The sequence below is a fragment of the Lagenorhynchus albirostris genome, chromosome 10 (genome assembly GCF_949774975.1).
Source record: "Lagenorhynchus albirostris chromosome 10, mLagAlb1.1, whole genome shotgun sequence".
Classification (NCBI taxonomy): Eukaryota; Metazoa; Chordata; class Mammalia; order Artiodactyla; family Delphinidae; genus Lagenorhynchus; species Lagenorhynchus albirostris.
Genome location: NC_083104.1, coordinates 629,999 through 652,647, shown reverse-complemented (window position 1 = coordinate 652,647; position 22,649 = coordinate 629,999). Strand labels below are relative to the sequence as shown.

Sequence of the window (22,649 nt, the reverse complement as noted above, 5' to 3'; positions counted from 1 at the left end):
CGCTCATCCTCACCACGTCCAGTGCCGCCTCCCGCCCGCCCGGCTCAGCCCAGCTGCTCCCTCGGCCGACACCACGGCCTCTGCATCCCAGGCACATTCTCTTTGCCTCCGTCTCACATTCACTGTAACGGTTTGGCCGTTTTCAGTTTCTGGTTCCAGTCTGTCTTCCCACTAGACTGGACGTGTCCCAGGGGCGAGGATCCTACGTGGCTGCTCCTTCCCGAGGGCCCAGTTCAACCTGCGTTGTCTCACATGCTTGCTGCGTGATCCGCACACCTGGGCAGAGGCCCCCCTCCCGGGAGGGGCGTCCAAGCAGAGCCCTCACACCATCCAGCTTCCTTCTGTGGAGCTCGGGGAGCTCCTGGTGTCCCGGCCGTGGCCCCGGGAGCACATGGTGTCAGACGCTGCTACAGCTGTTCCCGCCCCCATTCGTGACATGACATCACGGTTTACAACAAGAAAGACGTATTTGGTCTTTGCCCACCGTTCCTGGCACGGAGCTCCCAAAACCCTTGGAAATTCCTCTGCTGAGAGGGATGAAGGTGTCTTTCCTTATGCTGATGAGCTGACTCTGGGAAACCACCCAAGGATGGATGCCAGTGGAGCCGCCGTGTGATCAGAGGCCTGGAACGTGGGTCCCAGCCCCTGACCTTCCGGGAGGGCGGGGGGGCTGGAGGCGGAATCAGTCGCCAGTGGCCGTGATGTAGTCAATCACGCCCGCGTAAGGAACCCTCCATAGAAACCCCGAAGGAGCGGGTTCAGAGAGCGCCCAGGCTGGGAAGGCGTGGAGGCTGGCGGGGGTGGGGGGGGTGCGGGGAGGGGCGTGGAAGCTCGGGGGCCTTCCCCACACCCTCCCCAGAGCGTCTCTTCCATCTGGTTGCCCCTGAGCCACGCCTCTTATCAGAAGCCAAGATCTAGTAAGTCAAGTGTTCCTGTGAGTTCTCTGAGCTGCTCTAGCAAGTTAATCCAACCTGAGGAGGGGGCCGTGGGAACCTCTCATCTACAGCCGGTGGGTCAGAAGCACACGTGACAACCTGGCTTCAACTGGCATCTGAAGTTGGGGGAGAGGTGGGGGGGGCAGCCCAATGGAACCAAGCCCTTAACCTGGGGATCTGATGCCACCGCGGGTAGACAGTGTCACAACTGAGCTGAACTGTAGGACACGCGGCTGGTGTGGAGAATTCCTTGGACGTGTGGGAACACCCCACACTCCACCACTGAGAGAATTAATACTTCCTGACAGTCCTAGCTCTCTCCGGACGCCCACCCCCACCTCCCCGCAAACGTGATTAGAAAAGAGCCCCAGGTCCAGCCAAGGGAGTGCTCCCGGTTCCCTGTGCCGAGGGCTGGCCCAGCCACAGGCCCTGGTGCTGTCCAGGCAGAGGGATGTCAGAGGACTTGTGCTGGGGCTTCCGGAACATCCTTCTCCTGCTGCTAAGTGTGACTGGGTCTGCAGGAGAGGGTACCCGGGCCGTGATGACGTGGTGGCCCCTGGGGCACTGTGACCTCTCTTGCTGTGACACGCAGCCTGCACCCACAGCAGAAAGACCTGATGGTACCTCCCATCGGTTAAATGTACCCAGAATGGCAACAGCCAACGCGGTGTGCTTCCGCGATCTGCCAGCACTGCTGGGCCCGGACTCACCACCTCCTCTCGAGCCGCGCGCAAGCCCAAGTGTGACCACCAGGACAGTCCGAGACGCTCCCTGGGGCCGGAGGATGCGCCCCAGCCAGTGGGCAGACAGCTCGGCTCCGCACCCAGGGTGACTTCTCCTTCTGTTTCTGGCTTGTTGCAAGGCCCCAAGCCCACAGTACTCTCCCTCTGCAGCCTCCTGGAACACATGTCCTCACAGCACTTACACCTATGAGGTTCCGGGACCCAGCACCCAATGATCCAGCTCTCACTGTGCAGACCTGAGGCCACAGGCCACAAAGCAAATCAATGACAGAGCCGGGGCTATAAGAACCCCCCCTGCTCCTGGTCCCTAGAAAGACACCCTTTCCACAGAGGAGAAGCTGGGACTTCGGACCCATCAGGTTCCAGGGCCAACCTCTGCTTCCCAGAGCCACTGAGCCAGGAGGCCAGCCAGGGACCCACACTCACCAGCTGGGCGGACCGATGCGTCTCCGGGTCCATGCCGCCCTCCCCCTGCCGCAGGGACGCGCTCCGGGGCTTGGCAGCCGCCTCTGTGTCCCTCGTCACCACCTGGAGCAGCTCGTCCTGGACCACGGCCTGCCCCCTGTCACACCTGGGCCAGGGAGAGACAGGAGACGCAGATGCAGACGCAGCTCGCTTCATCTGCCAGGGGCCAGGGACGTGAAGGCTGGTGGAACGCTGCGGCGCCAGAGAGGATCAGGCACCAGTGACAGTCCCCTGGGAGTGGCATGTGCAGGGACAGTGTGACACTTTCTCAGCCAGAACAATACAGATTGGGAGCAGAAGGCCTGACAACCAGCTGAGGAATCAGACAGCCAAACGCCAAGTGAGAGATCCTCGGGGCACGGGATCAACCCTCACTCGAGCCGCTCCTTTAGAGGGGCGGGGCAGGGGGGGAGCCCACCTCCCCCACCTGCGGGCGGAAAGGTTCAGAAGCAGCAGCCTTGCTTTTGAACATTCAACTCTCCATCCTGAACGCGTCCCTATCCTTGGGCCTGTTTCCAGTCTTCCTAATAAAATCATCTTAGAGAAAGAAAAAAGTCACTGGCCCTGAGATGTTCTCAGAAGTGTTATTTATTAGGGTGTAGAAAACACAGACAGTGAAGGGGCCGCAGCAGGTCGGCCTGGGGGCACGTGACAGACGTGAGGCCCTCCGCGCCACGCTGCCCACCATGCCATGTGTGGCTTTAAAACTGAGCACCCACATACGGCGCCTTCAGCAATAAAAACGCTTACGACGAGGTGCAACAAATGGAAGATAATTAGAAGACTGGTAAAAACAGCAAGATACAAAAGTTTACATGACTTTGAAAAAATAACCCTAAACTAGAGGAAAGAAGACATTTGAAAGAAATAGTCCAAAATACTAACAAGGGATGATGACTCTATGGGCGGTTTTTTCCTTTCATATATATTATCCTAAGTCTTCCATTAGCATGTGTTACTTCAACATTTTTAAAATGTTTAAAAGCATTTTTTAAAAAAGGTTCTGGTCGTTTATTTTCGGGAGGTCTCTTGGGATTAAGGACTGGAAATTCTCAGAAGGTGGGGTCTTGACTCCTGACCACGGAACAGCCATGGCTGGGCTGACCTGCAGAGGGAGCCGTCCAGCCGTGGTTGACCGGGGGCCCCTAAGCTAACTCTGAGTCCCTGTTACAGAGGCCACGGCCTGGAGGCTGCAGACGAGGTCCCTCAGTACCAGCCCACAGCTCACTGAGTCAGTGCTGTGACAACTCCACGCCCCGCGTGGGCCCCGCGGACCACACCCCAGGGAGAGGGGCGCTCAGCTCCGCCTTCCCCGAGGCCTGGAGTCTCACGGTACACTCTGGGGACCTCTGGGCCCGGCCACTGGCCTACCAGCCCCCGGGCAGGGAAGCTCTTGGGCTGTGGCCTGTGCTGGGAGAGGCCACCCACACCCTGGAGCCAGTCCATGGAGGCAGCTCCTGCAAACACAGCGGCACGCACAGGCTAGCAGCGCGGCCACTCGCCATTTAGTCCTGGCCCTCCCACACCCGGGAGTGTCTTCATCTGAACACTGGGACTAGTGCCACCTAAATCACAGGCTTGGCATCCCACCTAAATAAGATGGCATTTGTGACGCAAACACTCCGGCCTTTAGGAGGAGAAGGTACCCGGCGAGGAAGGCGCGTTGGGCCGGGGCGCAGGGCCGGGGTGAGTGGGCCCTCGGCTCACCTCTTGAGGACATCCACCTCCGCCCCCGAGGGCCGCCGGCCACCGCCACTCTCCGGCCTGGGCGACTTAGACTCTGCAAAGGGGGAGAAGAGAAGGTCAGTCCATCAGCAGCAACCCATGGACGGACAGAGGCACAGTGTCACCCAGGAAAGGGCCCAGGACGTCACCCCAGGGACGGATGTGCCCCAGGCAGACACAGAACACAGCCTTACTCTGTGGTTAGGAGGGGGTGGCCCGAAGGCCCCTCTGCCCGTCTCCCGCATAGGACGGCTTGGTCGCTGGGTCAGCGTGGACACCTGAGTGCGGTGGTCCAAATCCCCCTTCCTCCCTCTGCGGCCACTGGGAATCCAGGTCACCTTCCCCAGAGGCCAGACTGGCTGAGGGAAGCTCTGCTCTGTCCGAGCTGAGAGCACAGCCCCGGGGTGTCGGCTGGCTTGGCAGGGCGGGGGCCATGGGGGGAGACTCCTCGTGCCTGGTTTCTCTCAGACCCCTTTCTAAAGGGTTCCGATCCTGAATGTGGCCAACACCCCACTTAAGGACATCTATGTCACCTTTCACCTGCTTCACCTCTAGTGTCACTGGGCCCTTTAAGCTGTCGCAGTAGGTCTACCTTCCCATGGCCGAGAACGTGGGGATCTCCGAGCAAACCCAATTCACTCTCCTCTCCCACCACGCGGTGACACTGAGGTTCTGTTCCTTCCCACTGCCCCAGGCTTCGGCGTCCCCGCTCCGCTGAGGCCTCGGTCACATGCCCTCCACCCCATCGCAGGCCTCCACGCTCAGCCACTCGGGCCACACGAGACCCGGCCGGGGAACCAGGCTTTGGGAGGCAGACGGGAGGGGGTGCTTCTCCCAAGACCTTTTCAGCTGCTGACCTCGGAGGCTGGGGGGCTCAGCCGCGCAGCGCCCCGGGACTCACCCAGGCCCACGCCTCTCCCGGAAGGCCAGGCAGGCGCGCTGGGCCGGGGAGGGCAGCCCTCGGGGCCGCACCAGGTCCTCGGCCGGGAACGTGCAGGAGGCACCGCTGCCTGGTGTGGATGTGACGTGAACGCTCCTGGGCTTAGGGCCTGACTTACAACAACTCTACTGACGTAAGGTCTATCACATTTATTTCTGCTTTCTATACAGTTTTCCTTTTTCACGACTACAAAAGTAATGCGTGCACCCACCGCAGAGCCTGTGGCCGGACCCCCGCGCCCACGCTCCGCGGCAGCCTGCAGGTTCAAGTGTGTCAACCCTCCATGGAGCTGGCTCTCGTCACCTCTCTGACCGTTTGTACACATTCTCCATGCAGCCGTCAGAGGGCTTCAAGGACTCTTTACATATGAACACTGCCCCCTCCCTGTTGGTTCTACTCCCTAGTTTGTCACCCTTTGTTCATTCATTTCTTCTAAACTGTCTCCAATCGTTCAGTCACAGCCCCCACTCCTCCTCTTCATTTAAGGTCTCTTCGCCTGACACGGGGTTAAGAGGCTGCCTGCCGCTCTCGCTGTATGACTGCACCTCTCCCAGTTCAACTTGTGACTTCCTCTGACACGCATTTGGCGTATGGTTTGGCACAAGGGTTTAATTTTAACTTCTTTTTCTATCTTGTTCTATCACTAAAGTAAAAGCAGACACTGGATTTTAAAAGTAAAAGTGTTTTAAAATTCATCCACTTCAGGGCATTCCGCCCATGCTGACAAATCCAGCCCTCAGAACCTCCAAACTCACTCACCCTCAAACAGCAAAATACTTTGTTAAACCAAAACCGAATGATAGATGAACCACTCTCCTTGCTTTTTAAACTGCTCAAATGTAGCAAGACTGAAACAAATGCTTCTTTTCTCTTCCAAGGCTGAACCTGACGTGGCCTGACATATTGCAGCCATTCTCGCCCTCTGCCTCTCCCCTTCCTACAGCTCACTCACGCACGTGAGGCCTCTTCAACCCTCTCTCCAGCCGGCCGGAGAGACGGTGAGGATGACCCCCCAGAAAAGGACGAGGGCGTCTTCTGTGGGCTTCTGCGGCGTGTCGCACTGTCGCGCGACACTGTAAGCCACAGGCGTGCGCACGCGGCTCCTGACGGGGGCTGGGCTGCCCGGGGGAGGGTCCCTGTCTCCCTGCCTACGTGTACCAGCGTGTGCCTCGTGACCGCATCCCTGGCCGGCGCTCAGGACATGCCGGGTGGACAAGCAAGGTGCGGCCTCCTATGCGCTTGCACCCGAACGGGGCCGATGGGCGGAGAAGACAGCTCCAACGTGAGGCCGCAGTCACTCACTGTGGGTCGGGACGGCATCCATGCCCCACACGGCCAGGCCCCTCCAGCCCATCAGCGTACAGCTCACACCTCAGGTTACAGCAGGGGGACCCAGATTCTCATCAACGAGCTCTTCTCATTAATCAGCTGTCACGAGGACTTTTCCTGTTTGTAGTATCTTAATATTTCCGCACCACACGTTCTCCACTCAAACGCTAGTGTTCCTTGGTGTTTGTTAACAGGAGTCACTTGGAGAAAAGCACAGGTTTCTTCACCTGTGACGGACACGACCGTGGGGAACAAAAGCGCTTCCGGTCCGGCTCAGGCAGCAGCTCCACAGCGAGCTGGGGAAGGAGCCGGGGGCATGGGGTGGCGACCCTCCTGGAAGCCCCACGAGCACCGTCCCAGGAGCTGGGCCAGGACCCCGGAGCGTGAGGGCAGGTCAGAGCTCTGGGGCTGGCGCCAAGGTCACCCACTCACTGCTTACGTGCGGAGAAGCTGGAACAGTGGGGAACTTCCAGCCCTGGTCATGGTCACAGAGGCTCTGACTACACGGCGCTGCAGTCCTTGAACAGGACAGCACCCGGTTCGGGGGCCACTCTCTCGTGGGAAGCGCTCACGTCATGCACCACCCGCGGGCTCAGCCGGCAGCTCATCTCCAGTAGGAGCGCCCACTCCGTCCCCACGCAGAACTGCCACCCGGCCTACCTTTCTCCCGGCCTTCAGAGGAGACAAGGGCGGCAGCTGCAGGGGTCAGCGGCCCCACTCTGGAAGGCTGGCCAGGATCTTTCATGCGGTTGACCACGTTTTCAGAGAGCTGTGGGAAGGATCGAGGGGAACAGTTAAATGACAGAACCCTCTGGAAGTGAAGACTCCCCTCTACCCATGCCCCAGATTTCTGAGCAGACTAATTCTGCAAGACCAACTCCAATAACGTAAGGAATTCCACACAGAAACCTCTCGTGCTGGCCTGGCACCCGCCAGGTCAACGCCACGCCCAGCCTGGGCTCCACGGGCCACAGCGTGTCCCCCACTGGCTTCCCGGCTGCACCTTCTGCTCCCACACACTCAGGGGACCCCGAGTTCCCCTTCTTCTCTCCTGCCCTGAATCCGTTCTGCTGAGAACCACTGCAGCCCCACCCTGTACAGAGGGTGGACGCCTCCAGCTGTGCAAACCTCACCCTTCCCTGTGGGCGTCCCAGGGTGCCTCTACGGTGGGCTCTTCCAGACAGCACCCGAGTTAAGGACCATTTCTCCCAATCCTTTGCCTGTTATAACAGGCGCACCTCTTAGGAAGCGTCTCACATTCTATGGGCCTCGTCTAATGGCCTGTAAACACCCTGAGGGCCGGGGCCGCCTCTCCCTCCCGTCTTGAGTCCCACCAGGGCCACCGTCACAGCAGAAAATCCAGCACGGCCTGGCTCATTTCACCCTGGCTCCCCCAGTGACGACCGGATGATCAAATCTTTCCCTCATTGTAGAGGAAGTGAAATGGGTACGAGGGTGTCATAAAACACTTGACTGAAATGAAACAGCCAGCGAGGGATGAATCCAGAATAAAAGCCCCTAAGAGTTGACATCAATAAATATTTATTAAGTGCCCAGTATGTGCAAGGCATCGCAAAGCACAGCGAGGGGAGACGTTAAGATGACTTGAGGACCGAGTCCACCATCCGCAGCTCCACTTCAGGGATCCAGGCGAGGAAAGTGCTCCCACGTGTGCACAGCAGCGCTGGACTCGCACAGGAAAAGGAAACAACATACTAGCAACGACGGGCAGTGGTGAGAGAAATGATGGTCCGCCTCCTATGAAACACCGCGGACTTGTCAAGAAAGGACAGGAGAGACATGTGCCTGCCATGGAAGGATGCCACCGCTGACCCGGGAGTCAGAGGACACTTTGTAAAACAGATACACAATTATAAAGACGCAGACCTGCGATATATACACGTTGACCTTGGCACACACACATTCCCCATGTACGCATCCACTCGGGGCACACACCAGACGTCCCGGGGCGTGTCCTGCACACGGGACAGGAGCGGCCGGGCCAGGACGTTCACCTTCGGCACTTCTGTGTTTCAGTTTTTTACCATGAACGTTTCTTTCAGCAAGTAAAGATTATAATAATAATAACTGAGTCCCTCTAGTATTTAAGACAGATACAAATCAAATAGCTAATTAATGATTATAGAACAAAAGAAGACCAAGCACACACAGCAGTGGAAGAGCATTGAGAACCCACAAATAAACCTATACATCTGTGCTCAACTGACTGACAAGGGTGCCAGGACCATTTAATGGGGAAAGAATAGTCTCGTCAGCAAAGGGTGCTGGGAGAGCTGGACATCCATGTGCAAAAGGATGAAGTTAGACCCCTACTTCACACCATATACAAAATCTGACTCAAAAGGGATCAGAGGCCTAAATGCAGGAGTGAAAACAATGAAACTCTTGGAAGAAAACACAGGCGTAAATCTTCTTGACCTTGGCTTTGGCAGTGAATTTGTAGATATGCCACCAACAGCATGAGCAATCAAAGAGAAAACATATACTGAACTTCATCAAAATTAGAGTTTCGTTTTTCAAAAGACACAATCAAGTAAGCTGAAAAGACAGCCCACAGAATCTGCAAATCATATATCTGACAAGGGACATGTATCTAGAATATACAAAGAACTCCCACAACTCGATAATACAAAGAAAAACAACCGAATTTAAAAATGGGCAAAGAATCAGAATAGTCATTTCCCCAAAGAAGATACACAAATGGCCCATAAGCAAATGAAAAGATGCTCTCATTCTCATGAGAGAAATGCAAATTCAAACCACAATGAGATACCACTTCACACCCACTAGAATGTCTATAACCAAGAAGTCAGATAGGGACAAGTGCCGGCAAGGACACGGAGAAGCTGGAACCCTGATACACTGCTGGTGGCAAATAAATGGTGCAGCCACAGTGGAGAAGAGCCTGGGAGTTCCTCAGAAGTTCAACACAGAGTCACCATTAGGCCCAGCAATCCCACTCCCGGGTACCCACTCAAGACAAATGCAAATACACATTCACAGCGGGTTGCACGTGCACATTCACGTCAGCATTATCTGTGATGGCCAAAGGTGGAAACAACCCAAATAACCATCAACTGATGGGCAGGTGAATGAAAATAATGGAACATTAGCCATAGAAAGGGATGAACTACTAACACAGGCCACACCATCGTGCTCAGTGAAGGAAGCCAGACACAAAAGGCCGCATACATGTGTGAAACGCCCAGAACAGGCAAATCTCTAGAGACAGACACTAGATGGGCTGCCTGGGGTTTGGGGGAGGGGGGAAACGGGGACTAACGGCAAAGGGTGAGAGGTGGATTTCTCCACCTATCAATATTACAGGGGATCTCTATTTCAAAAATATGTGTCTTCAAAATCTGTGAGGCATGTTAGTGGTTAAGCGCTGGGAGAGAATAAAACACAGTCCGGCAGGGCCGGGTGCACACGGGGTGGCAGGAAGACCCCTCAGAGGAGATGGCACTAACAGGAGACCACCGCCCTGCAGGGAGGAGGCCCCGCCACAATCCCATCTTGAGATCCAAGAAAAAAGGATCTGGTTCCGAGCAGAGGGGAGGATGAGTGCACAGCCTCTGAGAGGGGCCGAGTCTGGCCTGTCCGAGGGCCTGACAAGGGCGTGTGTGAGAGAGGCTGCACCAGATGACCAGGCCGGAGAGGCACACCGAGATCTCACGCCCAAACGTGACCCAAGGGCGACGGAAGGCGCTGGCCCGAGTCAGCAGCCAGCTAGCCCTCCACGGCCACCGCTGCGGCCACTCACGCACCGCCTTCCGAGCACCCTCTGAGCGCACCCTGCTGCTCTCGCGCTTCCTGGCCCACGGCTCCCCCGCGCAGGCTGAGCACCGGCATGTTCCAGACGAGCTGGGTCTGTCAGCGGCCCCTGGGGCCCAGACACTGACCCCGGGGAGGCGCTGCCCTCCTGTGACTCTAAGAAGATTCCTCTGCTTTGCCTGCGGCTGTTGCTGTGGAGATTTTGCTGGCTAGTCCTCCAGTTTTCTGTGAGCTGAAATTAGATCCACAGATTTAAATCCGAGTATCTGGACGAGAAGAGTCCTGGAGGCCCCCCTAGAAAGGTGGCAACCACCGACGCCCACGGGGCCAGGCAGGTGACAAACAAACGAGGCGGGCCTGGCAGCAAAGCGGGAGTGCCAGGACAACGTGGCGAGGACAGGAGACAGCACAGCCCCGCAGAGGGTGGCTACTTCATAGCTCCAGCCAAGGGGCGCCCCCTGGAAACGTGGACCAGACTTTCAATTCTTCCCCAAAAAACTGAAAATTGAACTGATGTTAACGCCTCCAAGTTTTAAATGTTGTCGATTAATACCACAAAGTTTCTGAGCTGATGGTTTCATCCAAGAAATATGGAGCCAGTAGCTTAAACCTCTGCCCAGCGAGGATCTTGCTGACTTGAGCCCGGTTCCGGGTCACATGCTGGGGCCACAGACCAGGAGACGAGGTCCTGCTCACAGGGCAGAGCTCCCCCCACCCAGGACGGTGACCAGCGACAGCACAGAGGGAACCCCTGCACTGGTCGCAAGGCCAAGGAGGAATTTAGCCAAGGAAGGGAGAGAGAGCCCTGCAGACAGAGGCGCACAGCTCGAAACAGCACGGCAGCATGTGTCCTCCCCGGGAGACGGGCGGCGACAGGAGAAGGTGGCACCAGCACACAGAGGGCCTCGGGGGCCAGGCCCAGGGATCTGCATTGAACCTGGAGACAGCGGGAAGCGCGGATGGGTGGGAAGTAAGCGGGTCGCACCTCAGCTCTAACCCTGAACGATCACTGACACCACCAGCTGGGGGGGCCGTCTCTGAGAGCGAGGCCGCTGGGCCTGGAAGGGAGGGACCTCCACTGGGACTGTCTGGATTTTATCTCCACTGCCTGAGAGCTGCTCAAAAGTAAAATGTACCTTTTAAAAACACATTACCCTGCTAGTGCCAGGAAGTACAGATTTGTGGCAGGCAAGCATGTTGGGAGAAAGAACAACTTGTCAGATGGGCAAGGGGAAGGTGGGGCGGGCCTGGCTGAGATCAAGAGTTCCTGAGGGTAAAAAGGAGAGGATGAAACAGAAGCAGCTGGAAGGGAAGACACAAGAGTTGACATTAGATGCAGAGAAAAAGGGCACGTGGGATCAGCTTCCTGCGTGGGGACCAGCTGGATGGACCTTCACACGTCAGGAACAGGGAGAGTGGGAGAGGCAGTGCGGGGATGCAGTGAATCACAGGCGCCCAGGAGACTTGCAGGGGGACATGGCCAGCAGCATGGGGACACCTATGGTCTGGGTGTTTAAAACCCGGAGGTCAACAGCTCACAAATGAGGACAAAAGAGATGACCGGGGTGGAGTGCAGGAGGGCAAGAGGGTGGAACCAGGCAACGCTTTTGCAGAGACGGCAGGTGGGATCCTGGAGACCAGGGCTGCTGTGGAAGACATGCGGTGACCTCTCTCCAGGGTGGAACCCACCGGGTCCAAGACCCTTATGTTTATGATCAACTGATGTTCACCAAGGTCCCAAGGTAATTCAAATGGGGAAAGGACGGTCTTTTCAACAAATGTAGTTTGAGAAAATTAAATATTTCACACAAAAAAGATGGATTTAGAGCAGACTTCACCAAGCTCTAGTGCTCGAGCCAAATCCAACTCAACACTTGATTTTATAAATAAAGTTTTACTGGAACATAGCCACACCCATTCATTTACATATTGTCTACGGCTGCTTTCACCCAAAAATGGCAGAGTGATTTGCCAACCCGATTTAGAGCCTTACTTCACATCATACACAAAAATTAACTAAAAATGGATCACAGACTTAAGTATAAAAGCCAAAACTCTTAGATGAAAACATATGAGAAAATTTCTATAACCTTGGGTTAGGCAAAGATTACTGGGATATGATGCCAAAGCCCAAACACTAAAAGAAAAAAAATAAGTTAAACATCATCAAAATGACAAATGTTTGCACTTCAAAGACACCATTAAGAAAATGAAAAGACAAGCCACAGATTGGGAGAAAATATCTGCAAATCGTAATACGGTAAAGGGCTGATAACTCAATAAAAAGGACAAACAACCCCATCAAAAGCTACTAAAAGTGGGCAAGAGATTTGAATACGCATTTCACCAAAAAACAAATATATCTGGGCAGGAAATAAGCACATGAAAAAACATTCAACATGAATAGTTATTAGGGAAACACAAATTCAAACCACAATGAGGTACCACTTCACACTCACTGGAATTGCTATAGTCAAAAAGATGATAACAAGTGTTGGTGAGGGTGTGGAGAAACCGGAAGCCTCCTATCCTGCTGAGGGGGATGTAAAACGGTACAGCCACTTCAGAAAACAGTTTGGCAGCGTCTCAAAAAGTTAAACCTAATAATTCACCGAAGTCATAAGCAGAATGACCCATCAATGCTACTCTTACGTTATCTACCCGAGAGAAATGAAAACAAATGACCACAAAAAACCTTATGTACAAATGCTCACAGCAGCATTACTCATAATAGTCAAGAACTGGAAACAACTCCAATACCCATCAGTCTGACTGAATACACGAAGTGCAGAATAGCCTTACGATGAGATGCTATTCGGCAATAAAAAGGAACTCCTGATACAGACCACAACGTCCAGGAGCCAACGCCAAGAACATGGTGCTAAGTGAAGGGAACTGGACATGAAAGACGCACGACGTACTTCCATGAAATGCCCAGAAAAGGCAAACCACACAGAGGCAGAGGGCTTAGTGGTTACCTGGGGCCGGGAGTGGGAGTGGGGAGTGACTGCAAATAGGAACAAGGGAACTTTTCAGGCCTCGTAAATGTTCTAAAATCCCACTGTGCTCAACTCTGTAAATTTGCTTTAAAAGATTTACAGCAACTCTGTAAATTTGCTTTAAAAAAACCCTGAAATGGTGAATTTTACATGTAAAATACTTTTCAATAAAGCCATTTTTTAAAAAGTCACTATCATCAGATAAAATCTTTCCAAAGCTCCACCCCTGAATAGAGAACCACAATGTCGCCTCCAGAGAAACGTGTGAACAGCCCTGCATCACCCGTCTAGTCTCATCACCTGGCCAACTTCCTCCACCATCCCAACCTCTGTGCAGCTGCCAAGCACACAGCTATGGAGCCGGAAAGTTTGAGCTTCCTGCTCTACCACCAACTCGCTGTGACCGGGTGAGGAACCTGCTTCCTCACCTCTGCATGAGGATGAAATCTCCCAAGGTCAGCCTGGGGCCCAGGTGACACAGTGCCCTGAAACTACTCAGCCCAGAGCAGAGCAGCCTTTCCCCGCTGGCCCAGGCCCGTCGTCACCGTCAGCTCATCCAAGCAGCAGTGTCTGACCAGCCCACCTGCACAAGAAGCCCCATCACTCTCCGCATCCTTTTTGTTTTCTTCGTGGCGCTTGCAATTCTTATTCCTCTGCCTCGTCTTTCTTTCTCTTGGTCAGTTCCCCCTCCTGGGATGAGGCTTCCGTGAGGCAGGGCCCTGTGCATTGTCCCCTGTAGTCTCTGCCAGGCCAGGCCCAGTTCACAGTGAGCGCTTGCTGAGGTGGCGGTGAAGCGGTACCCACACGTCGGGGACGCCTGGCCTCTCTGGTGTGGGCACACGGGGAGCTGTCCCTTGTGTCCCTCGACCTCCTCCGAGATCTTCCCTTCAGCAGTGGTCCCGACTTGCCTCCCGTGGCAATGAATGATGGTAAAGGTGGTATAGCCCTGAGGGTGAAACGAGCCTGGGGACACAGCTAGAGCAGCAGCCTCGGGAAGCGACCTGGGAAGGGGAGCGGGAACCGAGTGGATGGAAGAGGCAAAGGCTGGAGAACAGCCAGGGGTCTGCAGGTTGACATGCAACCAACTTCAGCTGAGTCACCAAAGATGGCTGTGCAGGGGCAGAGGGGACAGTCACACACGGGATGTTGTGGCTACGTGTGTACCTCCTCTTACTGGAGGATGAAATGAAACACACTGGTTGAAATGAAATCTTTATGTATTTCACACATGCTTGCTCTGAAAAACAGAGGTGAATATAATTGCAGCTTTTTGCATTAATTAAATTTCTTTTACCTTCCTCGGAATTAGGGCTTGAACTCACCATGTAAACTTATGCAAATGAGTGTGCAAACTAGCAAGGTCCTGGCGTTTCATTTTAAGGAAACTAGAATGCTTTCCAGGACCAGGTCGGGGGGATTAAATACAAGAGGTCTTTAAGAATATTTAACTTTTGGACTTCCCTGGTGGCACAGTGGTTAAGAATCCGCCTGCCAATGCAGGGTCACGGGTTCGATCCCTGGTCCGGGAAGATCCCACATGCCGCGGAGCGACTAAGCCCGTGCGCCACAACTACTGAGTCTGTGCTCTAGAGCCCACGAGCCACAACTACCGAAGCCAGGGCTCCTAGAGCCCATGCTCTGCATCAAGAGAAGCCACCACAATGAGAAGTCCATGTACCGCAATGAAGAATAGCCCCCGCTCTCCACAACTAGAGAAAGCCCGTACGCAGTAACAAAGACCCAACGCAGCCATAAATAAATAAATTTATTTTTAAAAAATAAAAAAGAATATTTAACTTTCTCTGAAGGAGCAGGCAGATGTTCTTCTTTGGCACACACCTCCTATACCTTCTATTAAATTAACTTCTCGTTTGGTTCAACCAATGATCTTTTCTAGTGATTTTCACTCACCTGCTTAAAGACAAGGTGGACTTCCCAACCCTCGAGTCACTTTGCTAGCAGGAAAAACCTTACATCAAACACTGCACTGCCATCACCTCCTTTCTCTGGTCTCCCTGTCTCAAAACAGGCACACGAGTGGATGGAAAGAAGGATGGAAGGATGAAAGGGTGAAAGGATGGAAGGATGGAAGGAAGGAAGGAAGGAAGGGGTCTCAGAACATGGGGCAGTGCCCCCAACTGTATGCCTCTAGACAAGTTCTTTATTCTCTCTGATGAGTTTGCCCAAAGCGCCCTCTAGTTTTAACTATCTCTGGTAGAACTAAGCACCCTGTCAGGACAGCTAGAGGCTGTCACAGAATTTTCACACTGCCTTGCATATCACTGGGAGCATGCAGGGTAGGTTGGAGCCGTGAGAAAAGGCTATTTCTTGTACCCAAAAAGATCTGGGTTAAAGTCCCAGAAGTAACACCTTGGGCAAACTCCTTAACCTCTCTAAGCCTGATTCTCCATTTTTAAAGAGAATTTGTACTTTGCAGAACTGCTAAGAGAACTAGAAATAAAACGTGTCTGTCTGATATAAAACCCAAAAGAGATGATGCTCCTCTGTCCACTTAGAAGACGTTCCCACCATTGTAAAGCAATTCTACTCCAATAAAGATGTTAAAAAAAAAAAAAAAGAAGACGTTCCCTTAGAAGACCCTGACTGACTGAACTTTCCAACACTCTCCAAGGCAGGTGACAACAGCGGGAGAGCGCCCACACAGAGCTTGGGGCATCTTCCTAAATTCCGATTCGGCTACGGCCTCTCACCTTCCAACGGGAGCGGAGCCGTCTTCTCTCCATTTTGACTTTGCCCCAAGCCAGGTCAAGACTGGATAACACCTAGCAAGTACCAAATATGCTACGTGGGCATGCTAAGAATAGAGGCTCCCACAAAACACTCTGTACTTTTTGTAAACACGTGCACACACATCATCTTATCCAAGGCAGCACCTAGGATTATCACAGCCTGCCCCCGTTTTGTAAAAGATGTGGTGATAGACTCAGCAGATAAGCTGTTCACCCCAGGTCACACAGCTAATGAGCAACTATCTAGAAGTCACACCTCCTGATGTCCATTTCTTTTTTTTCTTTTTGGCCACACCACGTGGCATGTGGAACTTCCCCAAGCAGGGATCGAACCCTTGCCCCCTGCAGTGGAAGCACAGAGTCTTAACCACTGGACCGCCAGGGAAGTGCCCTGATGTCCTTTTCTGAGCCAGCTCCCTAATTAACTAATTCACCTATGCCCGGCTCTGTGCATCCCATGGACACCTGGTGCCTGCTTCACTGGGGTTCGTCCATTTAATCACTCAGCAAAGGTTTACAAAGCACCCACTACGTGCAAGGCAGAGGTGCAGGAGCAAGCAGAGCACTCAATGAAGAGTCCCTGGAGTCCCGCTGAGCGCAATCCCAGCTCGCCGGCTTGTTACCTAGGTGACCCTGGATAAGTACCTCATGTCTCAATGCCTACCCTGTCCCCCATCCATAAAATGGGCGAACAGAATCCGACCTCTCGGAGAGCTGCTGAGAACTGAACAACAGGGTACCCGTCAAGGGTTTAGCACAACCCATGGCCCCCACTAAACACTCAAGCGTGAGCTGCTTTTATTCTTCCTCTAGAGTCTGGGGATAGAGTCTGCAGTCACACAAGAGCCTTGGCCTCAAGCAGCTTACACTGCGGTCGGAAACACACGAAGAAGTAAAGCATCAACAGAGGTTTCAAATGGAGATGAGCGAGCGCTACGGCAAAAACCAGTGTGCGACCGCGGGGATGGGCAGGCACTGCGGACTGAATGGTCATCAGGAAAGGACCCTCACGTGAGACCTGAACTACAAGAACGCAAGAGCGGATATAAGGCAAACTGGGGGCGCGAACACAACCCGTGCGGAGATCGCGAGCCGAGCAGGCCGGCACCTCGAGGGACAAGGAGGCCCTGAGGCCAGCGAACAGGGAGCGGGGGCTTGGGGGCGACTGGCACGGGAGGTGGTCAGTCAGGTCAGCAGCGCGGCTCCGGAACCCAAGGGGGGGCGGCTCGTTGTCCTCGTACACGCTTGGGCGTCCGCGGGCGGCGAGGGCACAGGATCAAACGTCCAAAGCGCACCCGGGCAGGGGTCCAGGTAACGAGGCCCCGCCCCCCGGTCTCCGTCCGTCCTCCCACCCTGAGGAGGCCAGGCCTGCGGCGCCCTCCGAACTCGCGGCCCTCTCGCGGCGAGCGCCGGCAGACGCCTCCACGCCCGCCCGCCGGCCGCCCGCTCACCCGGATGCCCTGCAGCACCCGGACCCGCTCCTCCTGGTCCATCCCGAGGGACGCCCTTCGGCCCTCGCGGCTCTCGGTGATGCCCATGGCGGGAGGGGGCTCCGGTGCGCCGGCGTTTACGGGACCGGCGCCACCTGCCAACAAGGCCGCGTCCTATTGGCCGAAGCTCGAGGCTCAGCCAATCGCGGCGCGGGCCGCGCGGCATTGTGGGGGCTGTAGTCTCGCGGTGGCCGCCCACTGGACCAGGAGCACGAGGCGCAGCGCCCAGACGGCGCGTGGCCAGATGGCTGGCCGAGGAGCGTAGCCGCGGTGACCGCGACACCACCATCGAGGAGGCCGCGCTGGGCGGGCGGAGGCGCTGCAGGTTTGCGGTGAAAAGACGGAGAGCGTGAAGGCGCTGAGGAAGACAGCGACGTCGCGGTGCCAGGAGAGAAGCTGGCGGGAGGCGCCCCTCTGTGGGGGAGGCGGTGGAGGAAGAACTTCGTGCAAAGGCCCTGAGGCAGGAGGAGAGCGAGGGCCCAGCGCGGGCCCCGAGTGCGGGAGGGTGCAGAGCAGACCCGGAGGCGGGCTGAAGGTCAGAGTGGAGAGGGCTTGTCGGCGGGGCCAGAGCTTGTTCTAAAGGTCCGGGGAGGACAGTGAACGGCCCTCGGCGTTGAGGAGACACGCACCGTGTATCCAGCGTCGTGTTCACGCCTGTCTCGCGGGCTCACACGTGTGATGGACGCGGTGACTGCGGCTCACAGCCTCGGCCACCTGAACCCAGCCCCCTTTTGTTCTCTGAGCTGCTGACTCGCGTTGATCTGCCACAGTAGGCCCGGAGCTGAGTTTGGGATCTGGAACTGGGGAACCCCCGGCTGCTCCATGAAATAGTAAGGGTCATTTGGAGCCTTTTCGAACCTGGAAGGGAAGCGGGGAGGAGCAGAGGGTGGAAGAGAAAGTGAGATGCTCTGAGATGAGACCAGCTTGGGTGAAGAAGACGGTGGACACCGGGAGTGGGGGGGGAGGATGGCAGGGGGGGCGCTAGAGGATTTTTATCCTCTAGGATAACAAGAACATCTGCCAGATTCCTTCAAAATACTTAGATTTGGAGATCTTCCTCCATCTCTTCCCTATAAGTAGAGCCTGAGTAGGGGATTCTGGTGCAAATGGTTTACTGGGGGAGTGCCTCAGGAGAAAGCTGAGATGCCGTCAGAACTGGGCTCTGGAGCACAAATTATGTCTAGAGTGGGCCCGGCTCGAAGGCAAGGGGACTGGCCTTCTGTTCCCCACAGCATTCGGTCATTGGCAGCCCAGTGAAGCGGGCATCTGTGAGCTCTCAGCAGTCCACACCCACAGCAGCCAGGGGATGGCCTCACGAGCTGGACGGGGCAATTTTAGCATCTACTTCACGTTCCTCACGTTTTTCAAGGTCTCCTGAATACCCTATGACTGTGGAAGGGGTTATAAAAATTGAGGAAAGGGATGGATTTCACTTCTGAGTTGATGAAATAATTAACCACTGGACTAATTCATCAAAACAAGAGTCAGGGCCACAGGTGACTATGAGACTGTGTGTGGTCTCCCCTGCTCCCACCATGTGCAAACTCCTGGGAGAGAATTGGAATCCCACAAGACTGAGAGTGGGGTTACACTGACACCAGCATAGCTAAGCCTTATGACAACCCAGCAAGTCCCTACTTCCCTGAAAAGAAAACCAAAGTGCAAAAAGGTGAAGATAATGACGTTATAAATCCAAACAAGGGTGCGGATTTTTTTTTTTTTTTTTTTTTTTTTGCGGAACGCAGGCCTCCCACTGCCGCGGCCTCTCTTGCTGCGGAGCACAGGCTCCGGACACTCAGGCCCAGCGGCCATGGCTCACGGGCCCAGCTGCTCTGCGGCATGCGGGATCCTCCTGGACCGGGGCACAAACCTGCGTCCCCTGCATCAGCAGGCGGACTCCCAACCACTGCACCACCAGGGAAGCCCAAGGGTGAGGATTTTAATAAAAGCAGTGGCAGAGGAGAGAAAGGGAAGAGAAGTTCATGGTTTTTGAGCACCTTCGTGGCACTGGGCTCTATGATGCAGGCATACATGCTTTGCATGCAGTTAATCCATGACCAACTCATTTAGTCCTGGAAACCATCCTGAGAGAGTATTACCCCGGTCTAAGGCCCAGGAAATGGAGACTCTGGGGAGGTAAGGTGTTAAGACAGGCCCACTATTTGCTGCCCAGTACCCATTCTCTCCTTCCTTATGACACAACCCAGCTTCCTTAGGTGTAACAATGTGTCTGGTTAGAAGAATTGCTGCCTAAGTTCCCACTGGCCAAACTTGGGACAACTTGAGCATTATAGCAGTTTGACAGTTTGAACCTGTAACATATTTAACTTTTTAAAAAATGCAATACTCCATGCGTTAAAAGAGAGGGGATGTAAAAAAGGGGGGGGGTCTTCTTTACAAAAGAATGACAGCAAATCAGTGTGAGATTTAAAAATCGCCACTTTGTGACCCTCAGTGAATTAACTGAATCACAGAAATCAGTGGATCCTAAGCTGCTGAGTGACAACTCCCAAGTCTCCCACAGATTTCTGAACACTCATAAAGAGAAAACCATCACATTGATGAGGCCTGGAGGTCACTTACTTAACTAAGTGGCTGGACTTAGCATCACAGAGAGTGGGACAGCATGACGTGATGCCCCTCCCCAGGAGATGTAAGGGACACACAGTGTCCCCTTTGGAGTGTTGTGGCCAAAAATGCGTGACCTGAATCCAATCGTGAGGAAACAATCAGACGAATCCAGAATGTGAGCTCCTACAAGACAGCTGTCCTGGACTCTTCCAGAAGGCTAACATCGTGAAAAAACAAGTTTCAGAACATGAAAGAAGCATAACAATGAGACACAGCCGTGAATCTTGATTATATCCTGGATTAAAATGATAGTAACAGCAACAAAGCTATAAAAAGGTACTTGGAACAATTGGGAAAGTTTTATATATGGAATAGTGTCCTAGGTGACGTTATTGAATTAAAGTTAATTTTCTTGTTTTAGGGAGATGCATTTGGAAGTATTGGGGGAGTGTCATAGTGTCTACAACCTGCACTCAGATGGTTCAGGGAAAAATGTTAACAATAGGTGAATCTAGGTGAAATATGTATATTGGAATCCATTATATCTTCCACTGTTTCTATGGGTTTGAAATTTTTTGGAATAATAATCAGGAAATAAAATCCTGCACTTGGGGAAATAAAAAATACTTCCCTCTCTGGACTCCCTTCTCCTTTGTAGCTGGAGGTGACCGTGTGACCTAGATCTGGTCAGAAGGCTCTTGAGCAGTGTGGTACCTGGAGAACAGTGCAGTCAGTGCTAAAGAGAGCAGTGAGATGGGATGCAAGGCTGAGCTCTGCCTCCTGCTAGACCTGTGCCCCTCAGTTTCCTGATATAAGAGTGGTGCTACCATTACATGGAGTGCTTGCCCAGAGCTTGGACTTAGTGAACTTATTCAGCAATAGCTATTATTATTGAGAGTTTGTTTTTTTTTTAAGTAACTTGGCAACCAGTATAGGGCGTGGGGGAGGGGGAGTTGTGTGAGCTGGCGTCTCTTAAATTGGATCCTCCAGAAGCAGAAAAGAAGAAATGGGCTGATAGAGTAGAAAAGTCAGAAAAGGAATTTTCTTTGTCCATGTTAAAAGCCAAAAGGAAGCTTTTCCTGTAAGATCAAGAAAGAGACAAGGATGTCTGCTTTCACGACTTCTATTCAACACTGCACAAGAAAATGAAATAAAAGATTGGAAAGGAAGAAGTAAAATGATCTCTATTTGTGGAAGACATGATCTTGTATATAAAAATCCTAAGGAATTCACACGCGTGCGCACACACACGTACTCAACAGAGCTAGTAAGCAAATTCAGCAAGGTTGCAGGGTATAATAACAATACACAAAAATCAGTTCTATTTCTATATACTCACAATGAGCAATCCAAAAATGAAATTAAGAAAACAATTCCACTTACAATAGCACCAAAAACAATAGAACCCTTAGGCATAGATTTAGCCAAAGAAGTACAAAGCTTGTATCCCGGAAACTAAAAAACACTGTTGTCTAGGAAGGGGGCTGGAAAGGGACAGGAAAATAAAACTTGGAATAGTGGCTACATGGTTTATACATTTATCAGTACTCACTAAGCCATGCGCTTAACATCTAAGCATTTTACAATATGTATATTATACCTAAGTAGAAGTTGAAAATATTTGAGGTGGAGGTTTAACCCAATGTTTTATTTCTCACTCAGGCAAAACGTGGTTGTGCGGGACATGGCATGCCCGGCCACCAGAGAAGGCTCTCTGCCTGCACATCTGGAACATGTGGCTTCCTCGGCTGACTCAGCAGGACGAGTGAGCCTCAGAGCCTAGAGAACGGAGCCCCAGCTTTCCCTGCCTCGGCAACTGTCACCCCCACTGACATCCACTGGCCATTCAGGCCCACTGCCCCTCCCACCTGCAAGAGTGGGGAAGTGCTGTCTTCTGTGAGTAGAAGGAGAAAGGAACCATCTAAACACTAGACCATCAGGCACAACTGGTGAATGAACAGCTCACTGACCCCTTACTGTTTCCTGAGAAGGTCCACGTAAGAAAGATGTACTGATAATAAAATTCCAGACGCTGAAAGATCACATTGGGACAAAATCACAGTCCATTCTGTGCACAGGTGTCGCGATGACAGCATGCACACGTCTTCTGCCACACAGTAACCATGTTCCATGGATCTTGTCTCACGAAGGTGTTTCCTGGGTGCTACGATTGTGACCCAGCGACGCAGGCATGTTTGTACCTTTGAAAGCAAGTTGTTGCTGCTCGTCGCTTGCCTGCCTTTCCCTTTTGCTGTGTGCCGAGACACGCTTCCTCTGGGCTAAAGTTTGGAGACCACTGGGGAGGAGTGGAGCCCTGATGAGAAGGGGGCTGGAGTGACGGATACTCTCACGCAGGAGGCTCGGGTGGGCCCACGGTCTGGGAGCCACCCAGAGGAGTCACTGAGGGAGTGGGGCCCCGGTGCCGGGGAGCATCTCCGAGTTTTCTGTGACTCTCCACCTCTGAACCTCAGGCTCTTCATCTGTAGGATGGGGGTGATTCAGGCCCTGGTAACCACCCCCTACAGGCCTGGGAAACGAGAGTGGCTGGATGCGGGGCCATCTGTAGCGTTCCGGACGTTTGGGCTCGCGTTGAGGCTTTTGCTGAGCGTACTGTGAGCCGGATGGCTCCTGAGAGGTGGAGGATAGGAGCAGAGCCAGCTCCGTTGAAGGAGAGTGGGGTTTGGAGTGAAGCAAGGAAGGCAGAAACCTGGTTGAAGAGGAAACTTGGGAAAGGCGGTTATGATTCCAAGTGGCAGATGGATAGATGTTGTTCAGTAATAGATGGCAGGACCCTCTCTTTCTTTCCATGTAATTCATTTTCACTAAAGTTTGCCTCAGTCAGCAGTGCCTTTAAATTGGGTTAGGTAGTTTCGTGCAAAGAGTTTGTGTCTGGCCCCAAGCAGGCTC

The 22,649-nt window shown here is 53.5% G+C and overlaps 1 protein-coding gene across 2 annotated transcripts in view; it reads right to left on the bottom strand.

Annotated features, from left to right (window-relative positions):
* CHCHD6 (coiled-coil-helix-coiled-coil-helix domain containing 6) overlaps positions 1-17,263 on the bottom strand; it is a 125,774-nt gene extending 108,511 nt beyond the window's left edge. For both annotated transcript variants that reach the window (XM_060163852.1, XM_060163853.1), the window contains exons 1-4: positions 17,133-17,263; positions 6,798-6,906; positions 3,851-3,923; positions 2,105-2,249 (exon numbers count right to left, since the gene is read on the bottom strand). In XM_060163852.1, the coding sequence (XP_060019835.1) occupies positions 2,105-2,249; positions 3,851-3,923; positions 6,798-6,906; positions 17,133-17,219 (414 nt within the window). In that variant the 5' untranslated portion in view covers positions 17,220-17,263. The remainder of the gene's footprint in view (positions 1-2,104; positions 2,250-3,850; positions 3,924-6,797; positions 6,907-17,132) is intronic.
* Between the last annotated feature and the right edge of the window lie 5,386 nt (positions 17,264-22,649).